Source organism: Schistocerca serialis, chromosome 3, assembly GCF_023864345.2.
Source record: "Schistocerca serialis cubense isolate TAMUIC-IGC-003099 chromosome 3, iqSchSeri2.2, whole genome shotgun sequence".
NCBI classification, from domain to species: Eukaryota; Metazoa; Arthropoda; class Insecta; order Orthoptera; family Acrididae; genus Schistocerca; species Schistocerca serialis.
Window position 1 is genome coordinate 835,887,169 of NC_064640.1, and position 15,126 is coordinate 835,902,294.

General features: G+C 39.2%; 1 protein-coding gene across 7 annotated transcripts in view; it reads right to left on the bottom strand.

The window, feature by feature from the left end:
* LOC126470878 (inositol hexakisphosphate and diphosphoinositol-pentakisphosphate kinase) overlaps positions 1–15,126 on the bottom strand; it is a 591,274-nt gene that overhangs the window by 40,946 nt on the left and 535,202 nt on the right. The window contains exon 27 of one of the 7 annotated variants that reach the window (XM_050098899.1): positions 13,090–14,771. The exons of the other annotated variants lie outside the window; for them this stretch is intronic. Within the exon in view, the coding sequence (XP_049954856.1) occupies positions 14,732–14,771 (40 nt within the window). The 3' untranslated portion in view covers positions 13,090–14,731. Of the gene's footprint in view, positions 1–13,089; positions 14,772–15,126 lie in introns of those variants that run through there. 7 annotated transcript variants of the gene reach the window in all.

Here is a 15,126-nt window from a genome sequence, read left to right on the forward strand (position 1 = left end):
CAGGGACTAGTAACCACAATGACATATGGCAATGATATTAAGTTAATAAATCCATCAAGTAGACTAGAAGAGTATGTATGCTAGAAACAGCATATAAGCAGTTGTTAGCATCCCACTTCAATGATCACTGGACATAATTTAGTACCAATATGATGGGCATACAGGAATCATGGGCAAGGTTTAAAAAGATTGTAAATTACACTCTGGAAATATGTGTTGAGTAAGTGGATTAAGGATGGGAAAGACATACTGTAGTTTAAAAACAAAATCTGGAAAATACTGAGGAAGCAGAAACTGTTGTACTTTTGGTTCAAAATAGAATGCACAAATGTTGACAGGCAAGAGTCAGTAGAAATTCGTGCATATGTAAGAAGATAGAAGCATGAAATCTACAACAAATACCACTGTCATACCTTAGCAAAATATCTTGCCAAGAACCCGAGAAAATTCTGGTTTTGCATAAAATCGCTAAGTAGGTCAAAGACGTCTATTAAGTCACTCACTGAGAGTCTGTTGTGGCAATAGAGGACACAAAAAGGAAAGCTGAAGTTTTAAATTTCACATTTAAGAAATCATTCATGCAGAAGGATTATACAAATATACCACTGCTTGTTCGTTGCACCGACTCCCGTGTGGAGGACATAATAATAGGCACCCCTGGTGAAGAGAAGCAACTGAAAGAGCTGAAAACAAAGAAGTCACCAGATCCAAATGGAGTTTCAATTCAATATTATAGAGAGTACTCTACAAATCTAGCTCCTTACTCAGATTGTATTTATCACAAATCTCTCACCCAGCACAAGGTCTCAGGTGACTGGAAAAAAGCACAGGTGACTCCTGTACATAAGAAGTGTAAGTGAAAATACCCACAAAATTACTGACCAGTATCCATAACATCCATTTACAGCAGACTCTTTGAACACACAATCACTTTAAACATAAAAAAAAATTCCTCGAGATGCAGAAGCTTCTGCCCACAAAGCAGCACAAATTTAGAAAGCATCACCTGTGCGTAACTCAACTTGCTCTCTTTTCGCATGATATCTTGTGAACCAACAGGTAGATGAAAAGCAATAGGCAGATTTAGGGAAAGTGTTTGACATGGTGCCTCACTGCAGACTGCTAATGAAGGTATGAGCCTTCGTAAGTAACAGAACCCAGTGTGCTGTCCTCGATTTTGTGGGTTCATCAGAGACATGGGTATCAGGGAAGTGTGAAAAGACTGCTCTCATTCTCTGTATACATAAATTATCTGATGGACAAAGCCCAGCAATAGATGGCTATTTGCTGATGACACTATGGCGTACAGTGTGGTGTCATCACTGAGTGACTGTAGTAGGACAGAAGATGAATTAGACAGACTTTCTAGTTGGTGTGATGAATGGCAGCTTTTTTTAAATGTACAAAAATCTAAGTTAATGCAGATGTTTAGGAAAAACAATTCCATAATGTTCGAATAAAACATTAGTAGTGTGCTGCCTGACACAATCACATCAATTAAATATCTAGGTGTAATGTTGTGAAGAAACATGAAATGGAATGAGCATTTATGGACAGTAATAGGGAAGGTGAACGGTCAAATTTGGTTTATAGGGAGAAATTCAGAAAAGTGTGATTCATCTGTAAAGGAGACCACATATAGAACACTAGCGCATCCCATTCTTGAGTACTGCTCGAGTTTGGAATCCCCACCAAGGTGGATTAAAGGAAGAAGGCGTTGGAGAAATTCAGGGTGGGCTGCTATGTTCATTACTGGTAGGTTCAATGAACACACAAGTATTGCAGAGATGCTTCGTGAACTCAAATGGGAACTCCAGGAGGGAACAATATGTTCTTTTCACAAAACACTATTGAGAAAGTTTAGAGAACCAGCACTTGAAGCGGGCTGCTGAACTATTCTACTGCCAACGACATATATTTCGTGTGTGGACCACAAAGATAAAAGACAAGAAATTGAGGCTCATAAGGAGTGTGAATGGAACAGGGAAGGAAATGACTAGCAGTGGTAAAAAATACCTGATACCATGCATCATATGGTAGCATGCAGAGTATGTACGTAGATGTAGATATTCCAGTCCATCGCAACTCAGGCATATCCTATCCTATTACAGGCATCTGTGAAGACAGACACAGACACAGACACAGACACAGACACACACACACACACACACACACACACACAAAAATCATTTTAATTCCTCTGAAAGTGGACCTCTTCTACTGCAAGCTCTTTGCTTTCCACATTTTGGTAGGAGTTAGTATGCATAAAAACAGGAAAAAATCTCTAGCAAACATAGGCTCTAAAATGCATTCCTTAAGACCTATGAACACTTGTTCAGGAGAAGAAATGTGTTTCCTGACAACAAAGATGAGCAAGTGCTCATACCTCTTAAGGTATGCACTTTAGAGCTCATATTTCCCCAGACAATTTTTTTTCTTATTTTGGCCCACACTATCTTTTCCCAAAACAGGAAAAGCAAAGAGCTTGCACTAGAAGGTTTTCACTTATAGTTTTTGACTCTTGTCATTTCTGGACCAGGGTGCCTTAGCTGAAATTTATCCATTTACCCTACACTTCTCTATCATCCCCAAAAGTTTGTAACATCAACATGGTCTCATCCTGCATGTAGCAGTTCAACTCTAAGTTCAGCACAGCCTTATGTGTAGAAATGACCATGAACCACCGGTCCACAAGAATGAATGGCTACTGTCAAACTGATCAATGGCTGCTTCATAACCCCTACCACCTGAATCCCCGTCCCCCCTGAATTATATAGATGGGAATTGTGCTTACAACACATCTTTCAATCCTCCTGTGCTCTATGTCTTCTACTCCCTGTGACACTTTAGTCTCTACTGTTCTCCCAATGCCCCCAATTCACTCATCCTACATGCTATTCCCCCCCCCCCCCTCTCTCTCCCCCCCGCAAATCCCATCTTCCACATATCTGTACGCCACATGCAAGTGCCTTTGCCTGTACCATGAACTGCTTGTCAGTGCCATATCCCTATCACGTCTACTTGCTGCCTCCCTCTCCCAGGCATCAGCAGGCACCTTCCCTCCAATCTGCATCTATATCTACATCCAGTCTCTGCAAGTCACTATATAGCGCATGGCAGAGGGTATTCTGCACCAATATTAGTCATCACCTCTGGTGCCCTGATTCTCCCTTCATCCAATCCACTTCACTCTATGCTCCCCTGCACCCAAGTCAAATTACAGCACCACTACAATAGTGTTTGTTGGGGCAATATGGCAGTGTGTGTGTGGGTGGTGGGTGGGGGTGGGGGAGGGGGAGGGAAGGTGTGGCGCGTGTGCATGTACTAGTTAGATCTGGAGGAAGACATCATGCAAAAGCTTAGCAACATTTTCAGCTTGGTCTGTGTGTATTGACTGTTGAACATGCCTCAGCTACACACTGAGTTGTTACCTTTAATCCTTCCATTAATGAATAGCCTTATATAAACTAAACTTAAATCAAACCTACAGTAATTCCTGTAGATAAAGTAGATGAAGTCTAAGTAGTCTCATACTTAGCCTTTTAAATAACATGTAAACCCACACAAGTAAATTCAGAAGATGATTTTCCCATGTTTATTGGAAACAAATTTTAGCTTCAGTGCATTTTCCATTGATGATAACTTTTCACTTTTCAGAAATAACACAAATGGAAATATGGGACTTAGTTAATGTAAATAATTTAGGATTAAAAGAGAACACTCACCAAATATGAATAGTGGATTGTAAACACACAAGAGGAGTGGTAGCTGGCAGCTCAGAGAGAAGCAGCAGGTGTAAGGGATAGGAATGGAACACACGGGCACCGGAGCTGGTGAGTTCATTCCATGCACAATGACGATGACTGGAACATGACGATTGGGAGGTAGTGACATTTGGTGGTCGTGTCCACATACGATGCTGTGGAGAAGTTTCAGCAGAGCTGATATATGACATGGCTGATACTACAGCTGACATAGGAAGTGCTGGGTGGCTGAATCAGGCAGGTATTACACTTGAGTCTTCCACAGGGATATCACCCCTGTGACAAAAGATTGGGAGTGGGAGTGACACAGGGATTGACCAGAATGTTGTATATGTTGGGTGGGCTGCAAAATCCCACTTTAGGAGGGGTGAGAGGGATCATGGCGATGATGCCCCTAATTTCCATGCACAATGATAGAGAGTCAAAGCCAGGGGGTAATGGGGTGAAGATGGTTGAAAGTGAAGGAAGTGGTTTGTATCATTCATATGAGAGACTAGGTTATAGACAGTTGGTTGGAGATTTTGGTTCACAAAAGTGGAGATTATTCCATTGGGAGCACAGTAACCTGCAACTATAGGGTATACAGGATTGTTGGGCTATAAATTTTGGGAAGCATGTAGAAGGTGTGTGTGTGTGGGGGGGGGGGGGGGGGGGGTTCACTTGGGTGATGACAGCAACAGTAAGAATTCACTGTTTCACCTGTATCTTGGGAGTCAATGAGCAGAATGACAAATGTCGTACAACTACCATAATGCAAAATGGGCACTGTGTTAAGCCACAACAATGTTAATACACTTGTGTCTCACATTAACAGACACACTGTGCAGCAATTACTATCTTTTCTCACATGTGAGGAAGTTCCTATCTGTTCAGCATTATCACAATGAGTAAGAGAGGTCAGCAGTTGTCACACATTAAATCCAATCCAAGACAATACAACATTGTGACATAGAAACACTGAATTCTGTTAGTGCACATGTTGCAAAGCAACTCAACAGAAATATATAAAATAGAAAGAAACATCCCACATGGTAAAAATATGAAGCCACCGTGAAGCAACCATGGGTTGCGAAAGCTGAAATTTGTGTAATTTGTGTGTGTGTTTGTGTGTTTTTTATTGTGTCTATCTACTAGCACTTTCTTGTTTGGTAAGTCGCAGCCATCTTTTTATATATATAATTTTTTTCTCCCCCCATGAACCATGGACCTTGCCGTTGGTGGGGAGGCTTGTGTGCCTCAGCGATACAGATAGCCGTACCGTAGGTGCAACCACAACGGAGGGGTATCTGTTGAGAGGCCAGACAAACGTGTGGTTCCTGAAGAGGGGCAGCAGCCTTTTCAGTAGTTGCAAGGGCAACAGTCTGGATGATTGACTGATCTGGCCTTGTAACAATAACCAAAACGGCCTTGCTGTGCTGGTACTGCGAACGGCTGAAAGCAAGGGGAAACTACAGCCGTAATTTTTCCCGAGGGCATGCAGCTTTACTGTATGATTACATGATGATGGCGTCCTCTTGGGTAAAATATTCCGGAGGTAAAATAGTCCCCCATTCGGATCTCCGGGCGGGGACTACTCAAGAGGATGTCGTTATCAGGAGAAAGAAAACTGGCGTTCTACGGATCGGAGCGTGGAATGTCAGATCCCTTAATCGGGCAGGTAGGTTAGAAAATTTAAAAAGGGAAATGGATAGGTTGAAGTTAGATATAGTGGGAATTAGTGAAGTTCGGTGGCAGGAGGAACAAGACTTCTGGTCAGGTGACTACAGGGTTATAAACACAAAATCAAATAGGGGTAATGCAGGAGTAGGTTTAATAATGAATAGGAAAATAGGAATGCGGGTAAGCTACTACAAACAGCATAGTGAACGCATTATTGTGGCCAAGATAGATACGAAGCCCACACCTACTACAGTAGTACAAGTTTATATGCCAACTAGCTCTGCAGATGACGAAGAAATTGAAGAAATGTATGATGAAATAAAAGAAATTATTCAGATTGTGAAGGGAGACGAAAATTTAATAGTCATGGGTGACTGGAATTCGAGTGTAGGAAAAGGGAGAGAAGGAAACATAGTAGGTGAATATGGATTGGGGGACAGAAATGAAAGAGGAAGCCGCCTTGTAGAATTTTGCACAGAGCACAACATAATCATAGCTAACACTTGGTTTAAGAATCATGAAAGAAGGTTGTATACATGGAAAAACCCTGGAGATACTAAAAGGTATCAGATAGATTATATAATGGTAAGGCAGAGATTTAGGAACCAGGTTTTAAATTGTAAGACATTTCCAGGGGCAGATGTGGACTCTGACCACAATCTATTGGTTATGACCTGTAGATTAAAACTGAAGAAACTGCAAAAAGGTGGGAATTTAAGGAGATGGGACCTGGATAAACTAAAGGAACCAGAGGTTGTACAGAGATTCAGGGAGAGCATAAGGGAGCAATTGACAGGAATGGGGGAAATAAATACAGTAGAAGAAGAATGGGTAGCTTTGAGGGATGAAGTAGTGACAGCAGCAGAGGATCAAGTAGGTAAAAAGACGAGGGCTAGTAGAAATCCTTGGGTAACAGAAGAAATATTGAATTTAATTGATGAAAGGAGAAAATATAAAAATGCAGTAAGTGAAACAGGCAAAAAGGAATACAAACGTCTCAAAAATGAGATCGACAGGAAGTGCAAAATGGCTAAGCAGGGATGGCTAGAGGACAAATGTAAGGATGTAGAGGCCTATCTCACTAGGGGTAAGATAGATACCGCCTACAGGAAAATTAAAGAGACCTTTGGAGATAAGAGAACGACTTGTATGAATATCAAGAGCTCAGATGGAAACCCAGTTCTAATCAAAGAAGGGAAAGCAGAAAGGTGGAAGGAGTATATAGAGGGTCTATACAAGGGCGATGTACTTGAGGAGAATATTATGGAAATGGAAGAGGATGTAGATGAAGATGAAATGGGAGATATGATACTGCGTGAAGAGTTTGACAGAGCACTGAAAGACCTGAGTCGAAACAAGGCCCCCGGAGTAGACAATATTCCATTGGAACTACTGACGGCCGTGGGAGAGCCAGTCCTGACAAAACTCTACCATCTGGTGAGCAAGATGTATGAAACAGGCGAAATACCCTCAGACTTCAAGAAGAATATAATAATTCCAATCCCAAAGAAAGCGGGTGTTGATAGATGTGAGAATTACCGAACTATCAGCTTAATAAGTCACAGCTGCAAAATACTAACACGAATTCTTTACAGATGAATGGAAAAACTAGTAGAAGCCAACCTCGGGGAAGATCAGTTTGGATTCCGTAGAAACACTGGAACACGTGAGGCAATACTGACCTTACGACTTATCTTAGAAGAAAGATTAAGGAAAGGCAAACCTACGTTTCTAGCATTTGTAGACTTAGAGAAAGCTTTTGACAATGTTGACTGGAATACTCTCTTTCAAATTCTAAAGGTGGCAGGGGTAAAATACAGGGAGCGAAAGGCTATTTACAATTTGTACAGAAACCAGATGGCAGTTATAAGAGTCGAGGGGCATGAAAGGGAAGCAGTGGTTGGGAAGGGAGTGAGACAGGGTTGTAGCCTCTCCCCGATGTTGTTCAATCTGTATATTGAGCAAGCAGTAAAGGAAACAAAAGAAAAATTCGGAGTAGGTATTAAAATTCATGGAGAAGAAATAAAAACTTTGAGGTTCGCTGATGACATTGTAATTCTGTCAGAGACAGCAAAGGACTTGGAAGAGCAGTTGAATGGAATGGACAGTGTCTTGAAAGGAGGATATAAGATGAACATCAACAAAAGCAAAACAAGGATAATGGAATGTAGTCTAATTAAGTCGGGTGATGCTGAGGGAATTAGATTAGGAAATGAGGCACTTAAAGTAGTAAAGGAGTTTTGCTATTTGGGGAGCAAAATAACTGATGATGGTCGAAGTAGAGAGGATATAAAATGTAGGCTGGCAATGGCGAGGAAAGCGTTTCTGAAGAAGAGAAATTTGTTAACATCCAGTATTGATTTAAGTGTCAGGAAGTCATTTCTGAAAGTATTCGTATGGAGTGTAGCCATGTATGGAAGTGAAACATGGACGATAAATAGTTTGGACAAGAAGAGAATAGAAGCTTTCGAAATGTGGTGCTACAGAAGAATGCTAAAGATTAGATGGGTAGATCACATAACTAATGAGGAAGTATTGAATAGGATTGGGGAGAAGAGAAGTTTGTGGCACAACTTGACCAGAAGAAGGGATCGGTTGGTAGGACATGTTCTGAGGCATCAAGGGATCACCAATTTAGTATTGGAGGGCAGCGTGGAGGGTAAAAATCATAGAGGGAGACCAAGAGATGAATACACTAAGCAGATTCAGAAGGATGTAGGTTGCAGTAGGTACTGGGAGATGAAAAAGCTTGCACAGGATAGAGTAGCATGGAGAGCTGCATCAAACCAGTCTCAGGACTGAAGACCACAACAACAAACAACAATTTTTTTCTGTTGAGCTGCTTTGCAACATGTGTCCCAACAGAATTCACAAGGATGGAATTGACCGGCAAGTGTCACAATGGGATAAATGTGCTAACAGTTTTGGTGACTATTTTTGGGTATGGGTACTATGTATAACTAAATTTTTGGGTTAATAAAATAGTTACCATTACTTTACACTAGTAAAGTTGTGTGTACACACACACACACACACACACACACACACACACACACACCTGGTCGTATGGTGGCACCATCTATTGGTAGAGAGACTGACGCGTGTGCACCGTATGATGATGCGTAGTGCCAGGGTGGTTTAATGCCGAAGAGAAGGTGGTCACACAAGTTATCGTCCACTACTGAACATGCAGGAGAGTAAGCAGGAACAACAAGAAGTGATTTGATTTTTGGCAGTGGAGAGAGTTGGGGCCATGAAACGTATGGATGGATGAAGGTTGTGTATGGTGAGTACAGTCTGAGTCGTTCAAGTGTTGTGGAATGGTGCAAACGATTCCCTGAGGGGTGCAAGTCACTGGAAGATGATGCTCATACTGCACAGGCTCATTGTGTCATCACGCTGGAAATGGTTGCGCAAGTGAATGCTTTAGTTTTGGACAACTGCAGAATCACCATGGACAAGATCCATTGCTTACTGGGTATTAGCATGGGCTCCGTCCACGCCATAATGCATCAACGCTTGAACTTTCGAAAAATGTGTGCACAGTGGGTTCCCCACCAACTGACCGCCAAACAGCGCAATACTCACTCGAATGGCACTGTCTTTGAGTCATCTGCAACATTATAATGAGGAGGAATACAGCTTTCTGTGGCGTATTGTCACAGGTGACGAAACCCTGTGTCACTATTTTGAACCAGAGAGCAAGTGTCAGAGCAAGCAGAGGAAACGTGTGACTTCACCACCTCCAAAGAAGTCAAAGGCCATGCACACCAGTTCTGGTAAGGTTTTCCTTTTGACCACAAGGGCCCACTGCTTGTCAAGTTCCTGGAACAGGAAACCACCATCAATGCCCAAGATTATCACGCCACTTTACGGAATCTTAGACGAGCCATCAAGTCGGAATGCCGAGGCATGTTGTCCAGTGGCGTTATCCTCCTGCATGATAATGTCTGCTCACACAACGCCAATGCGGTGAAGATGACATTGCAGCAGTTTCGGTGGAAAATGCTGGAACATCCAACATACAGTCCTGACCTTTCATCATGTGACTTTCATGTGTTTGGACCTCTAAAACAAGCTACTCGCAGACATCAATTCACAGCAGACGATGAAGTGTGTGATTGGGTCCAGGCCTGGATCTAGCAACAATAAAACCTGTGGAAGACTTCCAAGTTTGCCTCACCCAAGAAAGCTCATCATCAGGTGAAATCAAACATTAAAACAATGCTGATTGGTTTTCTTGATGTGAGAGGAGTTGTCCATTTAGAGTTCATCCTGAAGGGTCAGGCAGCTAACCAGGCTTTCTACTTAGAAGTTTTGAAAAGATTATGCAACACAGTGTGTGGCAGAAGCAGACTGATTGGTAGTAATCAGGTGACTGGTTTTTCCGTCATGACAATCCCCCTGCTAACATAGACCTATGACAATTATTGACCAAAAATGGTATGACCTCTGCGCCCCCCCCCCCCCCCCCCCACCAAATATTCACCCAACCTTGCCCCATGCAATTTTTTTTTGTTTCTTAGAATGAAAAAGAAACATGAAAGGAAAGTGTTTTGCTGATGTTCCTGAGGTGAAGAAAAAAGATGGAGGGGCTGCCAAGCACCAATAAAGATTAATTCAAATGATATTTTGGAAAACCTAATGAAAGATTATACAAGTGTACTAGTGCAAGTGGAGATTACTTTGAAGGGGATTGTAGGATTGTGCTTGAAAAGTGAATAAATAAGTTACAAAAAATAAGTTCAGTTTCTGTTAGGTACCCCCTCACAAATAATTGAGACAAACCAGAAAAGCAGTCAGAGAGAGAGTGTAAGTCTAATCACGATTTAAATCAAATCAAGCTGACTCAAAGACAGTTGAAAGTAACACTGTAAAAGATGACTCATGCTAAGTTGTGCATTGGTTCACATTTAAAGCAACTCTGGACTCATTTCAGTAACATACATGTGACCCTACTGAGTCTGTATAAATAGTTTTGAATTTCAATTTGGTAATGTACAGTCCTTGGTGGAATATAAATTAGTTAAGGAGTAAAGATATTAACACTACCACACTGCTGAAATTTGAAATAATTTCTTCTGTCGGTAAGGTTAGGTTAATATCAGCAATGTAAGTAATGAGTGCATAAACAATTGCTTCCATAAAAATTGTTAGAGATGATACATAACTAATGCACGAAAATTTTGCATGGCAGAGTAAGAAAGGAAAATTTGAACTATTTGCTGTGAACAGTATGTATATGGAGACTGACAGCTGCCAATAATTATTGAACATCTCCCACAAGAATGTTCTCTAGGCTTGAATAGCAGCAACCACATAATCCATATTAAATTCTGGGAAAACTAGTGGTCACAGTAAGATGATGCATTAACTATCTAATGCCTGCAAGTGCTGCAGTGATAACTGCAAACATGTGAAAAGAAATAGTAAGCACATGTATGACAGTTAGTAACGTCATGTTTATCAGCCAACAGTAAAATGCATTTGTGTCTCAGGGGCTCACTGTTTATGGAGAAGAGTATAAATCCAAAGGTCTGGAGTTCAGTCCTAGGTAAATCCTATGACTTTCTTTTTAACATGGAATTTCTTTCTCCTGTGGCAGTATTTATGTTAATGTGCCAAATGCTGAGTTGCACCGTGTTTTGGAGTCAACGTTAACCTGTAGGTCCCCATATATCTGGATGGGTAAGTCTATTCAAAGGTCTTTGGAACATAGGAGCATACCATCTCCAAAAGTGCCATTTCTAGTCATTCACTCTGGTAGTCAAACCAACAATGCAAGTGTGTACCTCTGTTGCTCTCTGCTTTGTCAGAAACAATGGCTTTATACCTGTAAACTATTCAGATTTGCATTCACACGAAAAGTCACCAAAATACATGGCTCATGAGTAATATTTGTGTTTTCACCATCCTCAGCTAATGGCTGAGACCAGATGCAGGGTGACATCACAGTCGTCTATAGTTTGTGTTCAAAGCCAAACTGCTTGAACCACCTAACAGCCAATGCCAGGTGGGCATGAATTATCACCTGACAAATTATGTTTCCTCTAAGGCATTGGTTATAAAGATAATGACTGTTTTGAAACCATACCAGCTGTGTACTTGCTGTTTTCCTACTGTTCTGGGCCACTGCAATGGGTAGAATTCTGTGATCAAAAGACTTAATCTCTGAGAATTATATGGTTTCTTTTCATTTGCTTTACAGTTATGTGACTATTTCAATGTTTTTTGGCTGCAGAGAAGTTTGTTGAAGGAGGTTAAGAACTTATTTTGAATTATTTTCTGCCAGCTTTACAACATGAAACCTTCAATAACAAATTTTTTTTATCTACAATGTACAATTAAAAAATATGGTCATGTATGAAAATCATGCCAATAGCTAATTTAGTAGTCACCAAATGTTTCTCACGCTAATTTAGATCGACACTGATTCTTGTTCAAATGAGAAAAGTTTAGTGTTATACAATGTAGCAAATTAGTGAGCTGTGTTCAGTTTCTTAACTAAAGACAAAATTAATCTTCAGTCAGCAACATTTGTACAATCAACCCTTTGAGTAATAAAGTTTTAGATGTCAAACAATAGAAACTCTGGATTGAAATACCAACAATATTAGGAAAACGATAGATTGTTACACACTGTAAAGATGACTCATTGAGTTGCAGACAGGCACAACAAAAAGACTGTTATATATTATTTCTTCAGTGAAGAAAAAACACACACACACACACACACACACACACACACACACACACACACACACTCTCTCTCTCTCTCTCTCTCTCTCTCTCTCTCTCTCTCTCTCTCTCTCTCTCTCTGCCTGTTTGCAACTCAACAGGTCATCTTTATGGTGAGTCGCAATCTATTCTTTTTCTTTTCCTAATATTGTTGAAGTGTCAGATACATTTTGCTACCTAGTACAGTCTCTCACAAACCCTAAAGTAGTTCTGTGTTCCTAACCATAAGGAACTTTTCCCTCTCCCCTTCACTAATTTAACATTGTGGGAAGAGAACCCCCTGGGTATCAAATCCATACAGAGTGTTTCAGTACTTGGAATCAAAAAAAGTTTTGTAATGTAAAGCAAATTAGACATAATATTAACAGCTAAAATATGATGCATGTAACACATACACCAATACAGTTTTTTAAAATCCAATGGAGTAGCAAATAAAATGTATATAGATTACACATTCTAACATATTAAGTCGTCTCATTACTGGCTCGCGATAATCGCAACATGAAATAGAAACATTTCGAAGTCTATTGTGAAGTAATGAAATCACCCTGTTCACTTGCACTGTAAAGTCTGGTTTGGAGCTGAAAATATCATTGTATTCAGGACTGATGAATATGGAGTTTAGTCCCATAAAACAACAAATTATCATCATCATCATCATCATCATCATTGTAATATAGTTCTGATTGTTGTAACTTCACACATTAATTATTTATTGTTAGTGCATGTGGATAGCACAAAACAGTAAATAAGATACCATGGTTTCTAGGGCACTATTACAATGGGCTTGGTGGTGAAACAGTGAGACATATTTCAGTTCACCACCAAAATAAATTAAAATATTGATAAACTTTGTGTCATGGAGTTTTTTCTGAACACAAAATATGAAAGGATGGATATCCAAAATCATAGTTTTTTTTAGATTAAGTTAAGGTTGTATAAAAGTATAGCATTTTAATATAAAAATGACAGCTTATACAAAATAACTTCAGGAAATTATCCATTTTACACATATTACAACAGTCATACAAAAATAATTTATTTCCAATTCAGTCAATCCTAATACTATAAAGGAAGTTGATCCTTACAATATTTTGAACGATGAAAAAAAATTGGAAATGAACATACAAATTATATTTTCAATATTCTAAATGGATCTCGTCCAGCGTTTACTTTCTGCGAATCTGTGTAAAACCAAGTGCAGCTAAATACTGTGTATATTTGTGTACATAGCTTAATAATGTACATTATAGGAAGAGATCTGACATGGATACCACAAGGCAGTGCACTCACCAGCATTGTATCTAGCTACACTTGGTCAACAACATAATGTTCTTGTAACACCTCCATCTGATGATGAGCCTGAAGTGGCTCAAAAACATGTTCATGGTTGAATAAATTGTAAAAAGGCAACTGGTTGCATATTTATTAGCAGATAAAATGCCAAGGATCTCATATTGCCAACCAACAGTTCACTTCAGATGTTTTCATTCTTAAAGCATTTCGATTTCCACACATTAGGCAGAAATTATTTGACTCTAGTGGGTAGTTCTGAAGAAGTGCAACTTCAACAATCTGTGTGTTGATTGTGACACATCTCACAGCACATTTGGCATAGGTATTTAAATAGTTCTATTTTGAATTTATAGTTCTAAACAATTAATGACCATAAATCTTTTGAGTGAGATGGTAAATATTGTCCCATGCCTAGCTCAATACAACAAGTTGTACAAATTTGAATAAAAATCATTGGAAGCACTGAAACCGAAGCTCTAAGATGAGGACTCATTTGAGAGAAATGTCTCTTCTAATACTCATTTTACTTCAAACCCATATAAGTGATGTGGGTGGGAGATAGGGAGTAAAGAGCTACATCCCATAAGCTGAATACCACAAGAGTTCCACTGTTGGTTTCAGAAAACCTTTCCGTTTAAATTATTCATAAAAGGACAGAAAAATACAATTTACATTTAACAGATATAAGGGGAGGGAGGGTGAAAACAAATTACTGTAATTAGCAAAAAACAGTTCCAAATTTTACACAAACATTTGTAGCATTACAGATAAAATATACAGTTTTATCTAAACAAACTTCAATACTGTTTGCACCATTTTAATTAAATGAAAAAAAAAAATTTAAAAGCACATACCTACAGTTACCATAGTTCTTTTTTAAAAAATCAGTAATATTTTTTCAGCTTAGCTAACAAATGATGCTTTTAAGAATTTATAAAAACACACTTGCTGTAACTTCTCAGAAAATTAAAAACATTAGCCTTTAAATAACTAGTTTCAAACTGTCAACTGAATGTATATCTTATTTTAAACAAAATTTTCCTTTGCACACTGCAGGATAAGATGTCTTTTGCACAGATATTATCAGAAATAACTGAGTCTATGCACACCAAAGTGTTATGAAAACTGCAAGATATACCAATCATAAATTTATGATCCCTGTGCTTCACATCACATCACAATATCACTACTTCACATTCCAGATGTATGATGATTCACAGCAAAAAATTTTTTTGTTCTTTTTAACTGCCCCCACTTTGACACTTTACAATGGACTAACCTAGTTTGAATTTCTTGTTTGGTACAAAATTTGATCTGAAAAAGAGAACAATTAAATCACTGAAATAGGTGTCTCAAAAACTGCATCAAAGTAACCATAAGTTATGTTAAGAATTCCTCACTGTCCATGTGCATCAACCAGCTTCAAACAGAAATACCATCTTTGATGTAAAGACTGAATCATATTGTGTTGATTAAATATGAAACATTGTGGATGGCAACTGTTACAGGATAAGTAATGCTCAAATATTTTTGATGTCATTAGCAAAACCATTCTCAGACAAGAAGACAGAACAAATGCAATTTTTTGTAAAGAAGAGAAACAATGTTATAGCAATTCTAATTATCTTATTCGTGCTTTCAAATTATTGATTTGTAGTACAATGAAAGA